Raw genomic sequence first — 19,042 nt, 5'->3', positions numbered from 1 at the left:
GAAGTTATGGTGACCTACTGACCAAGGAAGACCGTATCTGATGTTTTTAGTGGGCTTTTATAGGCCTATACCATTACGAGCCCATACATACGCGCCTGATCCAGTTGATGCTTGACAATAGTTTGGGGGGGGGTGTATTGAACCGAGAGTTTCAGGTGATTTATATTAAAATGACAAATCTAATATTATTTAAATATGAATTTTAAAAACTCATTTAAAATCCACTGTTATTAAACTTGACATTTCGTAAAGTACTCTGAAATCCACTGTTATTGAAAATATTTTAAGTTGTGAGATTTTAAAGTTTTGAAGTGATTTTATAGTGTTTGGGCGGAGTTTCTTAGTTAAAAAAAATAAAACTCAAATCTCATTGTTTTAGGTGATATTCTAGAGTAGTTTAACAAAAATCACCTAAATCTCCGCAACTTATTAAAATCATCTGAAACTCCATTAAAAAACAAATCACATCAAATGCTAAATTGAATACATCCCCTTTATATATTTTTTACTCATGTTAAGTGTTATGGTTATGGACCCAACAATTAAGGAATGCATACTAAACTACTATCCCACATGTTCAGTCTAAAAAAATACTAATATGTATATATTATATACGTGTATTTAATTGTAGGATTCTAAATTTTACAGAAAAATCAATTTAAAGTATCTCGAATCAAATATTTTGAATTAGATTTCATATAAAATTTCAAACCTACAATTACATACATATATAATATATAAATATACATATATATACTTTTAGAATTTCGGAACTAGAAGTTTTCTATTGAGGATGCTCTTAGTTTTAAAAGAAAACCTTTTAATGTTCGATTTATATACAATACAACTTTTTAAATTAATACTCGATAAATTAATATAAACTAAAAATCTCTATAAATTAATATAATTTTATAATCTCAAATTGAGTTTTTGGTTTAATTAATATATTGATAAATTAATAAAAATTATAGTTTTGGTATAATTTCAACATTATTAATTTATAGAAATTTCACTGTAAATACTTCTTTTTGCTAGATTTCATATATATATATATATATATATATATTTAGTTATGAGAATTCGTTTAGGACTACATGAACATCCCAAAAATAAAATCAAAAACAAAAAGACTTTTGTCGTATTTCTAATTTAAAATCTAACCCTAGCTAGATTGTACGTAATATTAACATATTAATCACCTTTCGTAAGTTTTCACCACTCTCTCTCTCTGAAAAATGTAAGGACCACAAGAAGGTATATATGTGCTGTATGCATTTAACAAAGCTAAGAATATTACAAAGTATCAATCGATCATAAGAAAATTGATTCGTACCAAACAATTAAAATGATACAATGTATTTACTCTCTCGCTTTCATAATTTTCTCGAACCACATTCCTAACATTCTCTCTTCTATTTGAGTATCCTTCAAACTCCTCATTTCCTTTGTTGCTTCCTCTTCTTTCAAGTATCATATTTGTATGATTACATACATGATGTTCAAAAAAAAGTATGACTATATACATAAGTATTCTGTGTTTCAGAAAAATGCATAAGTATTCTATATTTATATAAGTAACCATGCTCCACTCCATTGGATTTTAAATGCTCTGGGTAGTCTTCAAGACCAATTCGACTCCGTTAATTAGCCAAATGAAAACGTCAATAATATTAATTGTAGAATTCGAAATTAATTTAATTTATTTCCAAGAATATGATTGTATATTCACTGAATAATTGACCATCTACCAGGTTAAACTATACTTATAATTTCTGACTTAATTTTTTATGGACAACTATACTTTATCAACTTAATGTTTTTGTATGCTTTCTCTTTTACGTTTGACTTGAAGATTTTCCACATTCAAAACTGAAAAGTTGGTTTACTTGGTACACGTGTTAATATTAACTAAATAGTTAGGGGTGGTTCTCTTTGACATGCATGAATTGGATATATAAAATATATTGAAGATATGTACGGGTAGTAAATTTTGTTTTCTTTCGTACAGGCGAAATATATAAAGTAACGCCAATCAAAAGCCATCGCAAATGACACCGAACAGAAGAATGGTCAACACAAAAAAGGCTAATCTTATTTCAGAAGACTTGTTTTTTGTTTTTGCTTTTGTTTGTAATGTATATGTGTATTAATTCGATTCAAGAAAATTTCAGGTCAAAAACAAACAAAAAAATCAACACTCTATAAATTTGATAGGACAATGATTTACTTCCAAGCTCTGTAAGTCTATTTCATTAATATATATATCTTCATATTTATTTTTCTAAATAATATATATTATTATTATTTTTCCCATGTATTTCTATCTTTATCGAATATATAAACTATAATAGTATAAATTTATTATATCTAAGATCTTAACTGAATCAAATTATTTTGCATTGTGCTATTAGTTTCATTTATTCAATTTTAATATTTACTATGATATTAAAAAAATTGCAGCCATATATAGTGTTATAAATTTCGGACACAAATTTCATTATCTTATTTAAATCTGATGACAAAGTATAGTGAATTTGTGCGACTTCAATCAAAGAGTATTATTATACTTTTGTTGCCGGGACTATTTTAGATAAGCCATTAAATAAATAAACCAAATTGTTGTCGTGCGTTCATAATTATATATGAGAGTCAAATATAAATTATAATGCTAGACTTTTTGTCTGCTGTTTAAAAATTCAAAACTTGCATGGGCTTATTATTTTATACTAAACTTTAGGAATAGAGATTTAGTATAATATTAGTAGACACAAGAAGAAAATAAGATAGCAGTCACAGTTCAAGAACCAGGCAAAATAACAGATCAAAGAACAGACCAATAAACGATTCAAATAATTTTCTAAAGTCTATCTACCAAAAACCATATATATATATATATATATATATATATATATAAATGATGCAACGTACTATTTTGTGGTTATTTTTCTCGCTGATCAAAACTTAAGATCTTATATTGTATTGGAATAGTTCGACTACATCTTCATATTATCGAAGTACCTCTGGTTGCTACATTTCCGTTCACGAGTGTGAACATAAGAAGTTTGGGTTTAAAAAATTGATTAATTATATTTTAAACTCATATGTACTTATTAGTCTACAAGATTATAGGAAAAAATTTCCTAACTACACGATGTTTACACTAATATGGTGGAAACCATCCGATGTATTAGATTGTGTCAATAACTACACGAAGTTTATGTTAATACATGCCACATGTACGAAGTTTATATTAATATGTTGCACATCACAGTCGGGTTTAATTGATTCAAATTTAAGTTAATGGGGTCAATCCGTAATTTATCAAACTTAATAAATTTAATGATTTTTCAAAAAATGATTTATTAAGATTAATAAACCTAATTGATTTTATTAATGAACTTAATAAACTTAATAATTTATTGAATTTAATAAATTAATTAAAATTAATAATTTACTAATTTTATAAATTTTATAAATTTGTTAAACTTATTAAACTTATTACACTTATTAAACTTAAAATTAATAAAACCAATATATTTATATGTTTTGATAAGTTATTAAGTTTATTAAGTTAAGTTTTAAAACTTTATTAAGTTCAATAAATCATCAAGTTTATTATGTTTCCAAATTTATTAATTTTAATAAATTAATGAAGTTTAATTAATTTATCATGTTTAATAAATTATTAAGTTTATTAATTTATTAAGTTTAATAAATTTATTAAGTTTAATAAGTTTAGTAATTTTATTAATTTTAATAAATAATTAAGTTTATTAAGATTATTAATTTTATTAATTTTTATAAATTATTAATTTTATTAATTTTTTAAATTATTATGTTTATTAATTTTATTTTATTTAATAAATTATTAATTTTATTAATTTATTTAAGTTTAATAATTTTATTATAGGTTTAATAAGTTTAATCATTTTAATAATTAAATTCATATATTTAATTTTCGTAGATTATAAAGTTTATTAATTTTATTAATAGATGTAATAAGTTTAATAATTTTATTAATATGTTTAATAAGTTTAATCATTTTAATAATTAAATTCATATATTTAATTTTTGTAAATTATAAAGTTTATTAATCTTATTAATAGGTGTAATAAGTTTAATAATTTTATTAATATGTTTAATAAGTTTAATCGTTTTAATAATTAAATTCATATATTTAATTTTCGTAAATTATAAAGTTTATTAATTTTATTAATAGGTGTAATAAATTTAATAATTTTAGTAGGATTTATAAATTTATTAAATTTGTTAAGTTTAGTAAATTATTAATTTTAATTAATTTATTAATTTTAATAAATCATTAATTTTAGGAATTCCTTAGGTTTATTAAATTCATTAATAAAATCAATTAGGTTTATTAATTTTAATAAATCAGTTTTTTGAAAAAAATTATTAAATTTATTAAACTTAATAAATTACGGATTGACCCCATAACTTAAATTTAAATCAATTAAACCCGACTGTGATGTTGGCAACATATTAACATAAACTTCATACATGTGGCATGTATTAACATAAACTTAGTGTAGTTACTAACACATTCTAATACATCGGATGGTTTCCACCATATTAGTGTAAACATCGTGTAGTTAGGAAACTTTTTTCCAAGATTATATGGCAATAAACAAAACATTTTAGTTACATTAAAAAAATAATTTTATTACTCAAATTTGAAATGACCTATGTGACTATAAACTGTTAAGGAGATCTATTTGATAGCATTTTTTCTAAAGATATATTTCTAAATATATTTATCTGATTAATAATATCTATATATGTAAAAGTAGATAAAAGTTAGTATCCATTTTTTATATTTTATATAGTTGTTTTTTTTGTCGGGTTTATTATGCTATTAGAAACAATGAGAAATATTATATAGACGATATTACAGCTGACCATTCTACCTGCCTTATGAGAATTCATGTCTGACTGCATCACCCTGAGCCGCTCTATGAGATCCATTCCTGGCGGTATTTCTTGCGCCATGCTGAAAATCCCTTGTAAAATTTGTTTCTAATATTCTGCATAATTCGCCTTCTCCGGGAATTAAAACCCAGACCTCCTGGTGTAGAAACTGCGTCGCGTGGGATTCAAACCCCAAACTTGGTGTAGAAGCCTTTAAATCTTGACCACTAGACCACTGTGGTTCCACATATTTTATATAGTTGTTATCTAGGATGTATGGTAATTCTGTTTAAATCTGTTTTCGTTTTATAAACTGGCTTTCATTGAAAGCGAGGAAAAATACGCCAGAAACGTAACAAAACTTTAAATTTGTCGATATGGAAAATGAAGATCTACCATGCTAGAGATGGTGTATTCAAAATTCGAAGATATATGTGTATCCATTGAAATACATATCTACGTGAGGAGATCTCGAGAACGAAACGAGAGCAGAACGGAGTTTTTGTCTATTCCTAGTTTATATATAATAAAGCTATACTCGACCCATGGACTAAATAATAAGCTCTTAATCAAATATACGAAGACAAATCAATTAAGCATGTTAAACAAATAATTTAAAAGAAATATTCCATTAGACTTCTTGAAAGAACTTGATTTTTTTTTTTTAAGAAAAAAGAAATTTAGCACGAACAAATACAAAAAGGGGAATTGTATATTTGTATCTCACAACGCGCGCTTGCAGAAATTTCCTTACAATAACCTCCAAATTTCTCAAAGAAAGAACATAATTAAGTATACTTTAGATCTTTCAAACCACCTCGAAAACCAAACCGATATTCAAAACCACGTGCTCCCAGATAAAATTCATACTTGCTGCCTTGAGTGCAAGGCGTGACCCAACCAGAAAAACCTTATAAATATGTCCCATGCAAACTCACAAACAACTCAAAACACTCTTCATCAAAACCAATTTTCTCTCACTATCTCCCTCCCAATGGCTTCTAACGATAAGCTTACTTCTTCCAGAGTGGCGATCATCGGTACTGGTGTTAGCGGTTTAGCAGCCGCTAAGCACTTAGCCCATCACAACCCGATTGTTTTCGAAGCCTCGGATTCGATCGGAGGTGTTTGGAAGAGCTGCACTTACGAGACCACTAAGTTACAATCAACACGAGTCGACTACGAGTTCTCTGACTTTCCATGGACCAATAGAGATGACACTACTTCCTTCCCATCTTACGTTGAAATATTAGATTACTTGGAATCTTATGCTAAACATTTTGATCTCCTCAAGTTCATGAAGTTTGGCTCTAAGGTCATCGAAGTTAGGTACACCGGTAATGACGGAACTCCACAGATGGTCGACCTCGGTGCTTACAGCAACTTGTTGCCCGGAAAACCTGTATGGGAACTTGCTGTTCAGAACGGAGATGCTGGAGATATTCAGGTTTGTCTTAATCGTTTTTACATCAATACATCTCATATATTAATTTGCTTAGGTATTCTTGCATGCAGATCCCTCCACATTTTTGTATAATTTTTCATTAAAATTATGTTTTCTTACGATATTTCTGTAGGAACATTGTATCTGATCAAACCAGTCCTAATTAAGCTTAAATCTATATCAATTGTGACAACAAATATTAATCTCTTAAGATTTTTTTAACTGCCATACATGTATCTTCTGTTGTGGCTAAAAAGATTTTATAATTATGTATATGAACAGGAGTTTTTGTTGTAGTTACGACTTAGCTGTATTTTTAATCTAAAACTTGCAAAGAACTTCCAAGTACGTAGCTTTTATAAACTATTCCATGCACACTCGAGTTAATGTCTATTTGTGAACCATCATTGCATGACATTTTTTCTACATGTGTTTGCAGTGGTATGCATTTGAGTTCGTGGTAGTGTGCACCGGAAAATACGGCGACGTACCAAGACTACCGACGTTCCCGGAGAAGAAAGGGCCGGAGATATTCAAAGGGAAAGTGATGCATTCAATGGATTACTGCAAATTAGAGAAAGAAGAAGCTTCTCATCTCCTCCGTGGCAAGAAAGTTGCCGTCATTGGCTTCAAGAAATCAGCCATTGATTTGGCTTTAGAGTCTGCTCTAGCAAATCAAGGTATATATATAAAAATTATATTCTCTCTTTCACAAAAGTCTTTATTAATTAACACTTAATTATAACTTCACTCTAACAATTTTCTCAAGTCAAAATATAATATATGTATATAGCAACCATATTCTTATATAAAACATATTATATTTTCGGTGGACTTGGACCATTATTCTGATTGACACAATCAAACAGCTGCTCACAAGTTTGGTAACGAACCGACACATTAAATATTCCGATACGACCCATTCGGATCATTAAGTATATGATCAGTAATTCAGTATGATTCCAATAAATAAATAAAATGTATAAATTTTGCAGGAGAAGGTGGACAAGCATGCACAATGGTGGTGAGAACAACACATTGGGTGGTCCCGCATTATTGGGTGTGGGGCCTACCCTTCTTCTTGTTCTACTCTACCAGAGCTTCTCAGTATCTCCATGATAGGCCTAATCAAGGCTTCATAAGAACTTTCTTTTGCCTCCTATTCTCTCTTCTGGTTTGTGAACTTGAAACCTATATATTACTTTGGTCTCTATGAATTTCTCGATTTTATGTGGATTTTCTAAGTTTGTAAACATATATATGACAATACAGCGTGCAGTGGTTTCCAAATTCATCGAATCATATGTTAAGTGGAAGCTTCCTCTAGAGAAATATGGTCTTAAACCTGACCATTCTTTTGAGGAAGACTACGCTTCTTGCCAAATGGCCATCATGCCGGAGAATTTTTTTGAGGAAGCTGATAAGGGGATGATCCGGTTTAAGAAAACATCAAAATGGTGCTTTTATGATCAAGGGATTGAGTTTGAGGATGGGACTACCCAAGAAGCTGATGTTGTGATATTTGCGACTGGTTATGATGGTAAGAAGAAGCTCAAAGCCATCGTTCCTGAACCTTTTCGAAGTTGGCTTGAGTTTCCATGCGGTGTTATGCCTCTATACAGGTACTTAAAATCTCCATCACAAGACAGAAAATAATTTTGTGTAAATTAAATAAACAAAATAAATAAAATCGATATTATAAGTTAAAGGCTAATTAATTAAGTACTAGTTCAAGTCAATATTGTTGCTTAAAACCAAATTTCAGGGGAACAATCCATCCATTGATACCAAACATGGGTTTCGTGGGATACGTTCAGAGCAACTCAAACCTACACACATCAGAGCTACGTTCGCTGTGGTTAAGCCGGCTCGTAGATGGGAAATTCAAATTGCCGAGCAAAGAGAAAATGTTGGATCAATTCTTCAAGGAAATGGACGTGATGAGAAGATCGAGCAGATTCTATAAACGTCAATGCATATCTACTTTCAGCATCCAACATGCCGATGATTTGTGTAATGACATGGGACTCAATCCTCGGCGTAAATCCAACTTGTTCCTCGAAGCCTTTAGTTCTTATGGTTCCCAAGATTATCGACTCAATCAAGAAGATTGAAAATAGTTGAATATCTATAGTATGAGTCAAAGAAGAATAACGAGTTCACATCTTGTAAAATAATAAAACTCTGTTGGTGAGTCGTTGAATAATCATGTATATGTTCGACTACATGGTATTTTATAAAAATATAATTTTAATACTCTTCTAATTGTTTGAATATATTAGGCCCACATGGTGTTTTTTGGTAGGGGAGGGGGGGGGAGGCATATTTCGATTTAAGTGGTTGAGAGATCTCTTTAGATTATGAAGGAAAAGATACCTCTTTGTAATGGCCAAGCTTGGCACGTAAGTGAAGTTAACAAAACGGATTGATTTGGCTGTAATAGTTACATAGATGAAGTCTCAACTAAACCTCTTTCCCATTCAAATACACTGGACATGTCAAAGCATTCACGAAGTTGATATTCACGTGGCGTCTCTCCAAGCATATCAGATAATATCATCAAAAGGTGTTGGCACGCATGTAGTACATCCATCTTGCCTGGTTCGGACGAGGACGGATAATATGACCTACGGAGAAGGACTCTCAAGTTAGGGTTTTAAGTGTGCATAAAACAATAAAAGTTGTGGAATGAATGGTATACCATCTCCAATCCGGAACAGCCTCTGGAGGACTATTAATTCTAGAGCATAAAGATCTGATGAGCTTGTAATCATCACCACCTTCAGACTCAGTACCTACAGAATGAGAAGCTTTAGATTGGGAGAAATATGCAGCTTAACACCTAAGAACAAGCAGAGCATACCTGAAGTCCCAAGGCCATTGCCAAGGAGCATAAGAGAAAGTGCAAATACAACCGAGGGAAGAAGAACAACGTTGTCGTTTGTACGCACAAGCTTTTGGAGATGTAAGATTACTTTCCCTAGTACGTGCTCTGACTTTGTCATGCTACCTCCGAGATTCCTTTTCTTCAAGAATACAAATAATATTTCTGTCTTTGGATCCAAATGGTTAGCTTCAGAATAAAGCTTTCCAAGAATCAGTGAACCCATCAGCCAGCGTAGAAACTTTGCCACCATAGTCTCTTCTTGTCCTTGTTCTTTATCAGACTCAATGGGATTAGATCTATTTTTAAGGTCACTCTTCAAGGCTGTGGAGGTTCCCCACAAAAGAAACCTTCTCAGTTTCTCCACGTCCTGAAAAAAACATATTATTATGATTCAGAAACCTTTATAAACTGTTCAAAACAAATATTTGGACGACAGAGAGAGAGATAGAAAGAGAGAGATACCATGTATATAATGTCAACTGGTGGGGTGGTCATTAATATAGTATCAAGCCCACGCTCTGCACTAGCTTCGACTCGAGGAGAATCACAATTACCAACAGCCTCAAACAGCTGGAATATCACCTCGTATGTGATGGTGAAATGTGGCTGGACCCTTTCTCGTTTCTGTGATATCTTTAGTGTATCAGATAGTATCTGCAAAATCAAATCAACGCAAGTACCATTTTCTTGTACTGAGACCAATCCACCACCTAACACTCTGTATAAACGCGATGAGGTTTCCATTAGCTCTTCGAGGCCATCTTTTTGCAACCGCTCTGTAACTTTTCTGGAGGCGAGTGCATCAGCTATGACCTGATACAACAAAATATCACAAAAAGCAAATTCAATTTAACGAATACAAAAACACACGACTCTTGATGCAAAACCAGACAAGATCATATAGTTATAAAAATCTCATTTCCAAGAATGTATCCTGTTGTACACACCTCCAAGACTAGTACAAAGCGTGAATCTTCATCTCCAATGGGCTTGGTAGTAAAAAATGAGATGCATGATGAACACCATGACAAGAGACCACAGTTTTCATCTAGATGTTCGGCCATCGTATGGAATTTGACTGACTCTCTCACAACCTGAGAAATGAAAGAAAGTTTTGTCTCAAAGGTGACATAATACAGAAAGACCAAATAAAATATATATTCTCAACTGCGTATTTAAGTGACAATTAAGGAAAGAAAGGTATCACCTGAAGGATTAGTCCTTTAGTTTCATCATCAGCAGAAGGATCCGAGAAGAAACTCATCAGTTTCTCCAGGACTGAGTTTTCCTTATAAATTTGAGCATCATCTTCTGACTTCAACCCCACACACAGTAGACGAAGTTCCCATAGCCTCTGTGATCTAACAGAGCTGTCCAAGAAAAAATGACGAAACAAAGGTATTCCCTGGCAAAAATGAGAAAAAAAAACAGTCTGAGTGATAGCAAAGGATAAAGACAAAGAGTTTACAGTTTTTCAGAGTATTTAAGAAGTACCCTTAGCCTCAGTCTATTTGATCTCTTCAAAAAATCAAGTATGGGACCATAATGTTCATGAGAAGGCTCCAACAATATCAGAGATGTCTCAGCGGCAAAACCAGCAGAAACAGTTGAGATTCTTTGCCATTGTTTATCAACTCCATTTTGCACAAACAACAGCAGAAGCATAAGCCTGTTTTTTTCATGCATATTCCTCTCACAACCCTACATAGGAAAAATTACCACATTTACCAACTTGCAGTAGACAGTCAAAAACAGGTTATGCATATATAAAGAAGATAAAATGAATATTATTATTACCTTTAGGGCTTCCACAAATCTCCCAAGAGTTTTATATCCCAATTTTCTCATCTCAAGATCTGCTGAAGACAGGCTCACAAACGCAACTGCAAGCAAGCCTAAACTGGCGAACTCCACTGGTTCAATGTATCCCGTGTACAAAGAGTGTTCTGAGAATCGCAGGATGAAAGCTGGATCATATCGTGAGCATTTCTACAAAGGTAGGAGGAGATGTTTGAAAATGCAAGTACAAGAACTATGAACTAAAATATTAAAATTAAGGAAGGGGTACCTTGTATAATAAGTGAGAGTTGTCTGATACCTTTGCAGTATGTTGATAAGGAAAATACAAAACGGTTAGAGCACATATTTTGGGATCGATACAAAGATTCTCTTTGACAAGGCTCTGCAAGTAATCAGCTTCACCACAGTCTGATGCATCATGAGAGAAACGCAGCCCCTCTCTTATTTTCAAAGAAGCCTTACCCCACAAATAATCAGTTTCAGAAACATTCAGCTCATCAATCAACTCGATAGGTTGCATCAACTTGTTGAGCTCTAAGTCGATTTCGCTCATGGTTGCACCATAAGAAGACAAAAGAAGAAAATGCAGTTCTTTCAGATTGATTCCTGAATCTTTGCCACTTTTGAGGAGCAGCACTCTGAGGGTTTTGACAATTTCTAACTGCTTCGCATAGTCAGGTGCTTCGAGACAACAACTTTTAACTCGGACAGAACTTGGACTTGGGATGATAAGATGTTTTAGAATGCTGGAGACAGGCGTGGATAAGACACCAGTATGTGAGGATGATATGGATATAGAACTGATGGTCGGTATAAACTGAGAGTGAGATATTAGGAGTTGGAGATATGGTGCATACGAGTACTTCCCTCTAGACAATAAGCAGAAGATTTCCCTCAACATCTTCCATGTCTTTGTGTCCTCAAATCTATACAGAAGAACTGATTTCATTAGTCTCTCCAGGAAAGGAACGGAATCTAAGTGTGCAAGCTTCTCACACATGTCTTCCAAGACTTTTAGAATACTTCTCAATATAAAGTCTTCAAGGCTTTTGCACAAGAGCCAACATTTGTCTTCTTTCCCTTTAGTAGAACCATCACATCTCTTGACAATACATATACAGCAGTTAACTAAAGCATTTAGTAACCTCTCTCTGTTCGATCCCATTTCTGGAGAACTTTCCTTCAAACAAATCCTTGAAAGTTCTACTTTTGCAACTACACGGATAGAAGCATTAAGAAGATCGTCTACTGACTCAACGTCCACTTCTTTTATCTCGTAACTCAACATGTCATCTTCGCTAGTGTGAGGAAACATGGAACAGAATATCTTCAAGAGATCGTCTGTTTTAGTTGGGCTTTCTGTCAAAGCAAAGTGATGCTGAAACATACACACTGCCTTCCCAATAAGACTTGCATTAAATATAGTGTCCATATCCCAAATCATGATCAGAACAATCTCTTCATACTTCTCTTCAAAGATGCACTCGGAGACAAACTTCGGCCACTGTAGAAAACAATTTATTAGTACACTTGAATAAGCTGAAGTTATATCCACACATCTACGACCCGGCTTCTTGAGTTTTGCAATAACTGATGTCAGATATGATAGGACAGCAGAAAGAAGCATAATAAAGTGATCATCTGTAAGGTTAAAGTCATCTTGCTGCTTACTTAGAAGACTACAAAAAATGTGTCCAAAGACTGACAGATGCAAGGGACTAGACTCCACTAGATAGCACAACATCTTGGCTCTGGTCCTGTTTGCCTGATTTATGCAATGGATAATCAAATCCTTAGGAGTTCTCCCAACAATCTTTGATACTGTCATGGTCAACGGATGAACACTCTGTTTCCCCCTAAAAAGGCCACTCACAACTTTAAGCAAACAAGTATCTGCTGAGACCAAACCCATAGAGGTAGAAAATTTGCATGCTAAGCTATATACTTCCTCAATGAGGTTAGTGTCATAATTATAGTCTTCTAACTCCCACAGCAAATCGTATACCCCTCTCTTAGCAGCCGGCTGGTGTGAATACAACATAAGCATTTCAAAAGCTCCACCAGCAATATCCAATCCCAAACTGAGTATCATACTCGAATATGGGCTAGCTAAATCTTCCTCCTCAGTTTTACTCAGCATGGAACGTGAAAGATATAGAAGTTTGACAGGTGATATGAATCTCAACAAAGCATGAATTAAATGGGAATGTTGGAGAAGCGGAGCGAAGCTTTGAGAGCCAACACAAAGCTCAAACTTCCCTCTGAATACCAAGAGAAGCCTTTCAACCAAGTCCTTAATAATCACAATGCTTCTCCCATCGAATAAAAACTGCTCACAGGTATAAACCAATAGATCAAGTATATGTTGATCTATTCCACTGAGAACATTCTGCTCTCGAGGTAATGTGTCACAATCCAAGGGACTCTCCAGCAGTGCCATCATAACAGGGTGGCAGATAAGTGTCTGGGCCACTTGATGCTTCCTCTTTGCAGAAGGAACAACCAACTTGTCTGAACATGGCCCAGAAACAAGGTCCTGTTCTGATGTTTGAGTGAGCAATTGCTTCATGAGACGTAAACACATCTCAGAGAGTTGACAGAGTACTGGAGCTGGTTGAACATCGTAAAATGATCGTATCTGAAACAGCCAGTTTAGTATTAATTGGATATCTGGTTGTGAAACTTTTAGCAGCAGTAGCTCTGATATTCTTGGAAACTCTAGTAGGCAAGACATATCTATCCTCATAACTGCATTAAGTAATGCATGAAAAGGCATCTGCTCTACAAACAAAGCAGTCTTACTTTTGATTTCTTCAGATTCTTCTGATGAGTGGTCAGCAAAATCAATCTCACTATCTGTTGTTCCTTCACAGAGATTCCTGGACTCAGTAACTTCTGAACCTCGCGCAAACAAGTCAGGTGATAGCTTTAAAAGGTCTCCGAGGAAGTTTTCATCTAGAAAGGAGATGGACTGTAAAAGCGAGGATGATGTTTCATAGAGATCACAAGAAATAGCCATCACAGAAGCAAAGTTCTTCAAAATCGATTCAGTTGTTTCACAAATCAATGCAGAAGAGAACTTTTTAACGATCCCTGCAAATTCATCTTGATCCGGACAAATACTTTTCACCTTTTCTGTTATCTCATCAAGAGTGTTTGCAAAAGAAGTGTCAGCAACTACACCAATTGTCATTCTGGAATGTAAGATGAATGGTTCATTGTCTGACAAAGATTGTGAGAAACGAAGTAACCTTCTCAATGGCCTCCATTCACATAAAGAATCCTTAGATCCTTCAACCACCTCACACAGAACTGACTGGACCAAACATGAGAGTGATCTGGAATCTACCTACAATATTTGTCATGTGTACTAGAATATAATAATATTGCATGGTAAAAGTTAATAATGTATATATATGCAGATGTATATTTACCTCAGTTTGCAAAAGATATTTCAATGTGCTGCAGATGTACAGAGATATTTCTGACTTCTCTGGTAAAGAATATCTTTTAGATTCAGAGTTTAGTAGCCTCACACACTTCTGCAGAATACAAACCGTTAGGGGGCTGAAACCAATTGATGCACCTGCAACAAACACATAGAAGATACGCCAGTTAATAATTTTTTCTAGGCTTATCCCAAGTCTAAATGTTAAGAAACTTGCATGAGAATAGTGGAATAGTACGTGATGCCAAAAAATACAACATCTCTTGAGGGCACAAAGACATATACCTTTTAAATGGGACAAGATGCTTCTGACAATGTCCCATTGCTTGAATAAATTATTTCCAACAGTGGAAACAGCTTCACATAAAAAGGAGATGACAACTGATGACATGCTCAGTACAGCCTCCTGAACCTTAAGAGGTCGTTTAATCTTGTCAAAACCTGGTAGAAACTTGAACCATGCACCAATTTCACTTGGATTTTTTGCAAATGCACCGGTGCTTCTCATAGCTTCCAGTGCTAAATCGTACGCTAGATCCTTCACTTCTTCGTGCGATGAAAACATTAACAAATTCATCAATACATGCAGATGCTTGAACATAAGTGGTGGAGTTTTCGTAGTAACTCTCTCAATTTGGTAAGTTGGTATACCACTGATGCACTCATTTAGCTCACTATCCAACACTGCTTTTCTCTTCAAAGACAACTTTTGAGTTCCGTCCAGAGACTTGATCAGTACAGTCAACAACACCTGGGAGTCTGGAAAGAAGCTTCTCACCTCGCTCATGACATCCTGCTCAAAAGAAGCCTGAACTTGATCGGAGGCATGAGACGAGCAAAGTTTCCAAGAAGTAAGAAAAGAGTCCAACAGCCTGAGCGACTCGAAGAGAAATCTCAAGGTCCCATGTTTCACAAGAAAATCGGAATGAAGCATCCCTTTAGTGATCAATGACCGGCTAAATGGTCGGGGGAAGATGCATTTCATCCTAGTCTGAACATCTTCTGAACCAAAGGAACATGAGTTTCCTACTGAAGATACCAAATTTGCTGCCAAGGAGATAGACGAAAACCAGGATGGTGATGTGAAATCTTCCACATTGTGCGGAAAATTTTCAAAGAAAGATGAAGCTAAAGACGGAGTACACCTAACAATAGCCAGAAGCAAATCCATGTGGCATACAACTTCTGTTGCTCTCAACATCCTCATGACCATTAGTATCCTCCCTGGATTGCCTTTCAAGTTTCTCTCTGCATCTGGCACCAAACCATTACAAGGATCTGTACAAACCTTAAGAAGAACATCATGGGCCAACTCACTGACAATCCCACCATCATCCTCTCTCGCTGAAAAGCTGACTAGCTTCGTTAGCGTCACAGTTCCAAAAAGAAAGCTTGATTTCTTTAATATATGTAGTCATGTCTTATACTTTGAAGTACATTGCACCGAATCTGCGAATCACATGCCATGTGAATATGCAGTAGTAGTACTCTACTAATCAAGGATAGACACCAATGTAACCGATCCATCGTCATGGTGATTCCGCTCAACTATATAAAAAACTGTTAGATATTTTCTCCATTCAATTCTTCTTGTTGTTTTCCGTTTTAAATTTGCGTACCATGCTAATTCTGCTGTACTTATACATCCATAAGTTTTTTGGTTATCGTGAAAAATGTATACGAGTATGTATTCTTATTTATTATTATTTGTATTGATTGATTTTTCTATTATACATGGGGGATGGGTGCAATGACAAGACAGGAAATGAAAAGCAAGAAAAACATGGAGAAGAAAGGAAAAACATGTAATGTTGATAGTAATGTATTGTTGCTTGATGACTGAGAAACCAGATTGTTTATTTTCAAAAGTGTTTAAAGGAAGGTATTTCCGAAATTCTCATCCATTGGATGAACACAGATCTTATTCTTCATCTTATGGGTGGAGAAGTATCTGTTCAGCTAGATCTCTGGTTAAAAAAGGGCTAATCAAAAGAGTTGGAACCGGGCAATCAATTTCTGTTTGGAATGACCCCTGGATCCCAGCTCCTCGCCCGAGATCAGCACAACAAAAAAATCCTGTTCAATTTTTGAACCCATCTTTAACGGTGGCGGATCTCATCAATCCACTCGACAAGTCCTGGAATGTAAACCTGCTCAATGCATACATACATCCGGACGATGTTAAGATCATTCAAGGTATGGCACTTAGTCGGAATCACCGGCCTGATACTTATGGCTGGGCATTTACAGAATCTGGAAAATATACGGTGAAATCAGGATTTCAAACGGAAACCTTATATCCGGAGAGGGAACCAAGGATAACACCTTTTGGACCAAATATAAAACCTTTGCTGGCTTTCTCCTGGAAACTAAACTGCTCACCTAAATTGCGGTATTTTATTTGGCAAATACTATCCGGAACATTACCAGTGTTCAAAAATTTAAGGACACGTGGTATTGAGTGTGATCTTAGATGTAATATTTGTGGAGCTGAGGAAGAAACAGTACATCATGTTCTTTTTGAATGCCCACCAGCACTACAAACATGGGACTTATCAAGGATCCCGTCTTTCCAGGGAGTCTTTCCCTCATCATCAGTTTTTACAAGTTTAGATTATTTATTTTGGAGGTTACCGAAAGAGGTGGATTCAAACTATTTTCCTTGGATTATGTGGTATATCTGGAAGAACAGGAATAGTAAGATATACACAAATAGGAATGGGGATCCCCAGGAGATACTACGGATAGCGGATCTCGAGGAAACACTATGGACAGAGGCACAACTATTGATACCGGCTCCTCATGGAAATGTTCAGTCTCCCACTGATTGGCACACTTTGGGTACAACCAGAGTATGTTTTGTCGACGGATCTTGGAAAGAACAAGATGTATTTACTGGACAAGAGTGGTATTGCCGAAAGATAGATTCAGAAGACAAGATGATGGGGGCAATGAATCTCCGACGTAGCCTATCTCCTTTACACGCAGAATGTGAAGCGCTGATTTGGGCAATGGAGTGCATGAAGACCCTGCAGTTCTCAGATGTGGTTTTTGCTACGGATTGTTCTCAATTGGTGAAGATGGTGTCCTCACCCGAAGAATGGCCAGCATTTACTACGCATATGGAGAAATTTCAACGAAGTAAGACTTTCTTTCCTAATTTCAAGATCAGACATATTCCAAGGGCGCAAAACACAATGACGGACAAGCTTGCTCATGGGGCAAGGAGTTCACCATCAGCTATGTTATATGTCGATTCGATACCTCCGGTTTGGCTTTCTGAATCGGTGGAATCACGTTAGAGTAATTCATTGTTGTCAAAAAAAAAAAAAAAAAAAGACTGAGAAAGGGTGAAGTAGTTGAGTCTTGTCGCATTTACGTATAATTTTGGCTTTTATTAACGTTGGTTTCCCACAGACTCTAAACCTTCTTTCTATTGGTTGGGTTGTCCACAGTGGTGGTTGCTATTTGTGAATACGTGTCATTCTTGTAATTAAAGATCATACTAATCGTATGAATTTACATGCTATTATGATGCATCTGTTTCGTAGTGTATAGCTTCTTTGTTTTGCTATAATCAGATATATTGAGATGATAAAAGTTAGTCTTGATATCTGTAGTCAGGATGTATATACATTAGTTATCATGACGTAGTTATCAAATGTAATGTATAAGTTTTACATTTTCAAATGAAGCGAAAATTCAGCTTGGACTCTTAAGTCGTAATTTTATGTAAGATTTATGATTTTACTAATATAAGTAAACCTATTGGAAAGATGTAAAAAAAAAAGTAAACCTATTGGAAATATGCCAAATTATCTATATAACTTCTATGCGTCTTTTAATGCCATGTCACATGTGTATATTAATCCATTCTAAAGTTTTCTACTACAAATACCCAAAACATATAATAGATAATTATACGAACTCCCGGAAAATGTCAACACTAAGCTATTAGCCTTGTCATAATATTGGAACTGGCTAGTGGCTAGTCTTTCAAACGAAAAAGTGCACATGTTCAATCAGAAGATCTTTTTATTTTGTAGAATCCATTAAAAGGTATTCATATATATATGTATGACTTTGAGAGTATTATCATCATCATGGTCGGAAGATAAAAGTTTCATCAATCCAAAAGGTTACATTATAAAAAGAAAAATATTGGCATGAGGCTTCTTCCTTACGCCGAAAGAATCATGGTGGCATGCAGAACAAAATCTTAAGCGGCCAGGAACATCTGAGATTCTTAACTGAAAAATATTATTGTTTACAAATTAAGAAGTTACAACATGCTCAAGTTGTTCTTTCAAAAAAAAAAAACATGCTCAAGGTGTTATAGGTTTTTGGAATTTACTCTAAGAGTAGTTTATTATATATATATAGTTATATACCTGTAGGACCGGTCATGTGAGATCTCCAAAATTTTTGAAAAAATTATATATAAATAGATCTTCAAATTTGAAAAAAAAATTTTAACCTCCGAACTATAAAAACTTTTTTAAGTTGTCTAAAATCTCCAAAATCTCAAGGTCGGTCA

At 34.1% G+C, this 19,042-nt stretch overlaps 2 protein-coding genes across 2 annotated transcripts; one reads left to right on the top strand and one right to left on the bottom strand.

The window, feature by feature from the left end:
• The first annotated feature begins 5,920 nt into the window (after positions 1-5,920).
• LOC108822069 (probable flavin-containing monooxygenase 1) lies at positions 5,921-8,484 on the top strand. Its single transcript, XM_018595082.2, has 5 exons — positions 5,921-6,373; positions 6,810-7,050; positions 7,366-7,544; positions 7,643-7,992; positions 8,136-8,484. The coding sequence occupies exons 1-5, from the start codon at positions 5,921-5,923 to the stop codon at positions 8,482-8,484; spliced, it is 1,572 nt and encodes a 523-aa protein (XP_018450584.1).
• Positions 8,485-8,751: 267 nt separating this feature from the next.
• On the bottom strand, positions 8,752-15,718 carry LOC108819709 (uncharacterized). Its single transcript, XM_056992385.1, is given in 10 exon segments — positions 8,752-8,997; positions 9,072-9,165; positions 9,234-9,624; positions 9,720-10,070; positions 10,205-10,351; positions 10,465-10,662; positions 10,752-11,246; positions 11,356-14,406; positions 14,492-14,643; positions 14,791-15,718. Coding segments are annotated over 10 exon segments (5,991 nt in total). The 3' UTR covers positions 8,752-8,813.
• Positions 15,719-19,042: the final 3,324 nt, after the last annotated feature.

Source organism: Raphanus sativus, chromosome 8 (assembly GCF_000801105.2).
Source record: "Raphanus sativus cultivar WK10039 chromosome 8, ASM80110v3, whole genome shotgun sequence".
NCBI lineage: Eukaryota > Viridiplantae > Streptophyta > Magnoliopsida > Brassicales > Brassicaceae > Raphanus > Raphanus sativus.
The sequence above is the reverse complement of the archived record's forward strand: the minus strand, read 5'-3'. Positions and strand labels throughout refer to the sequence as shown.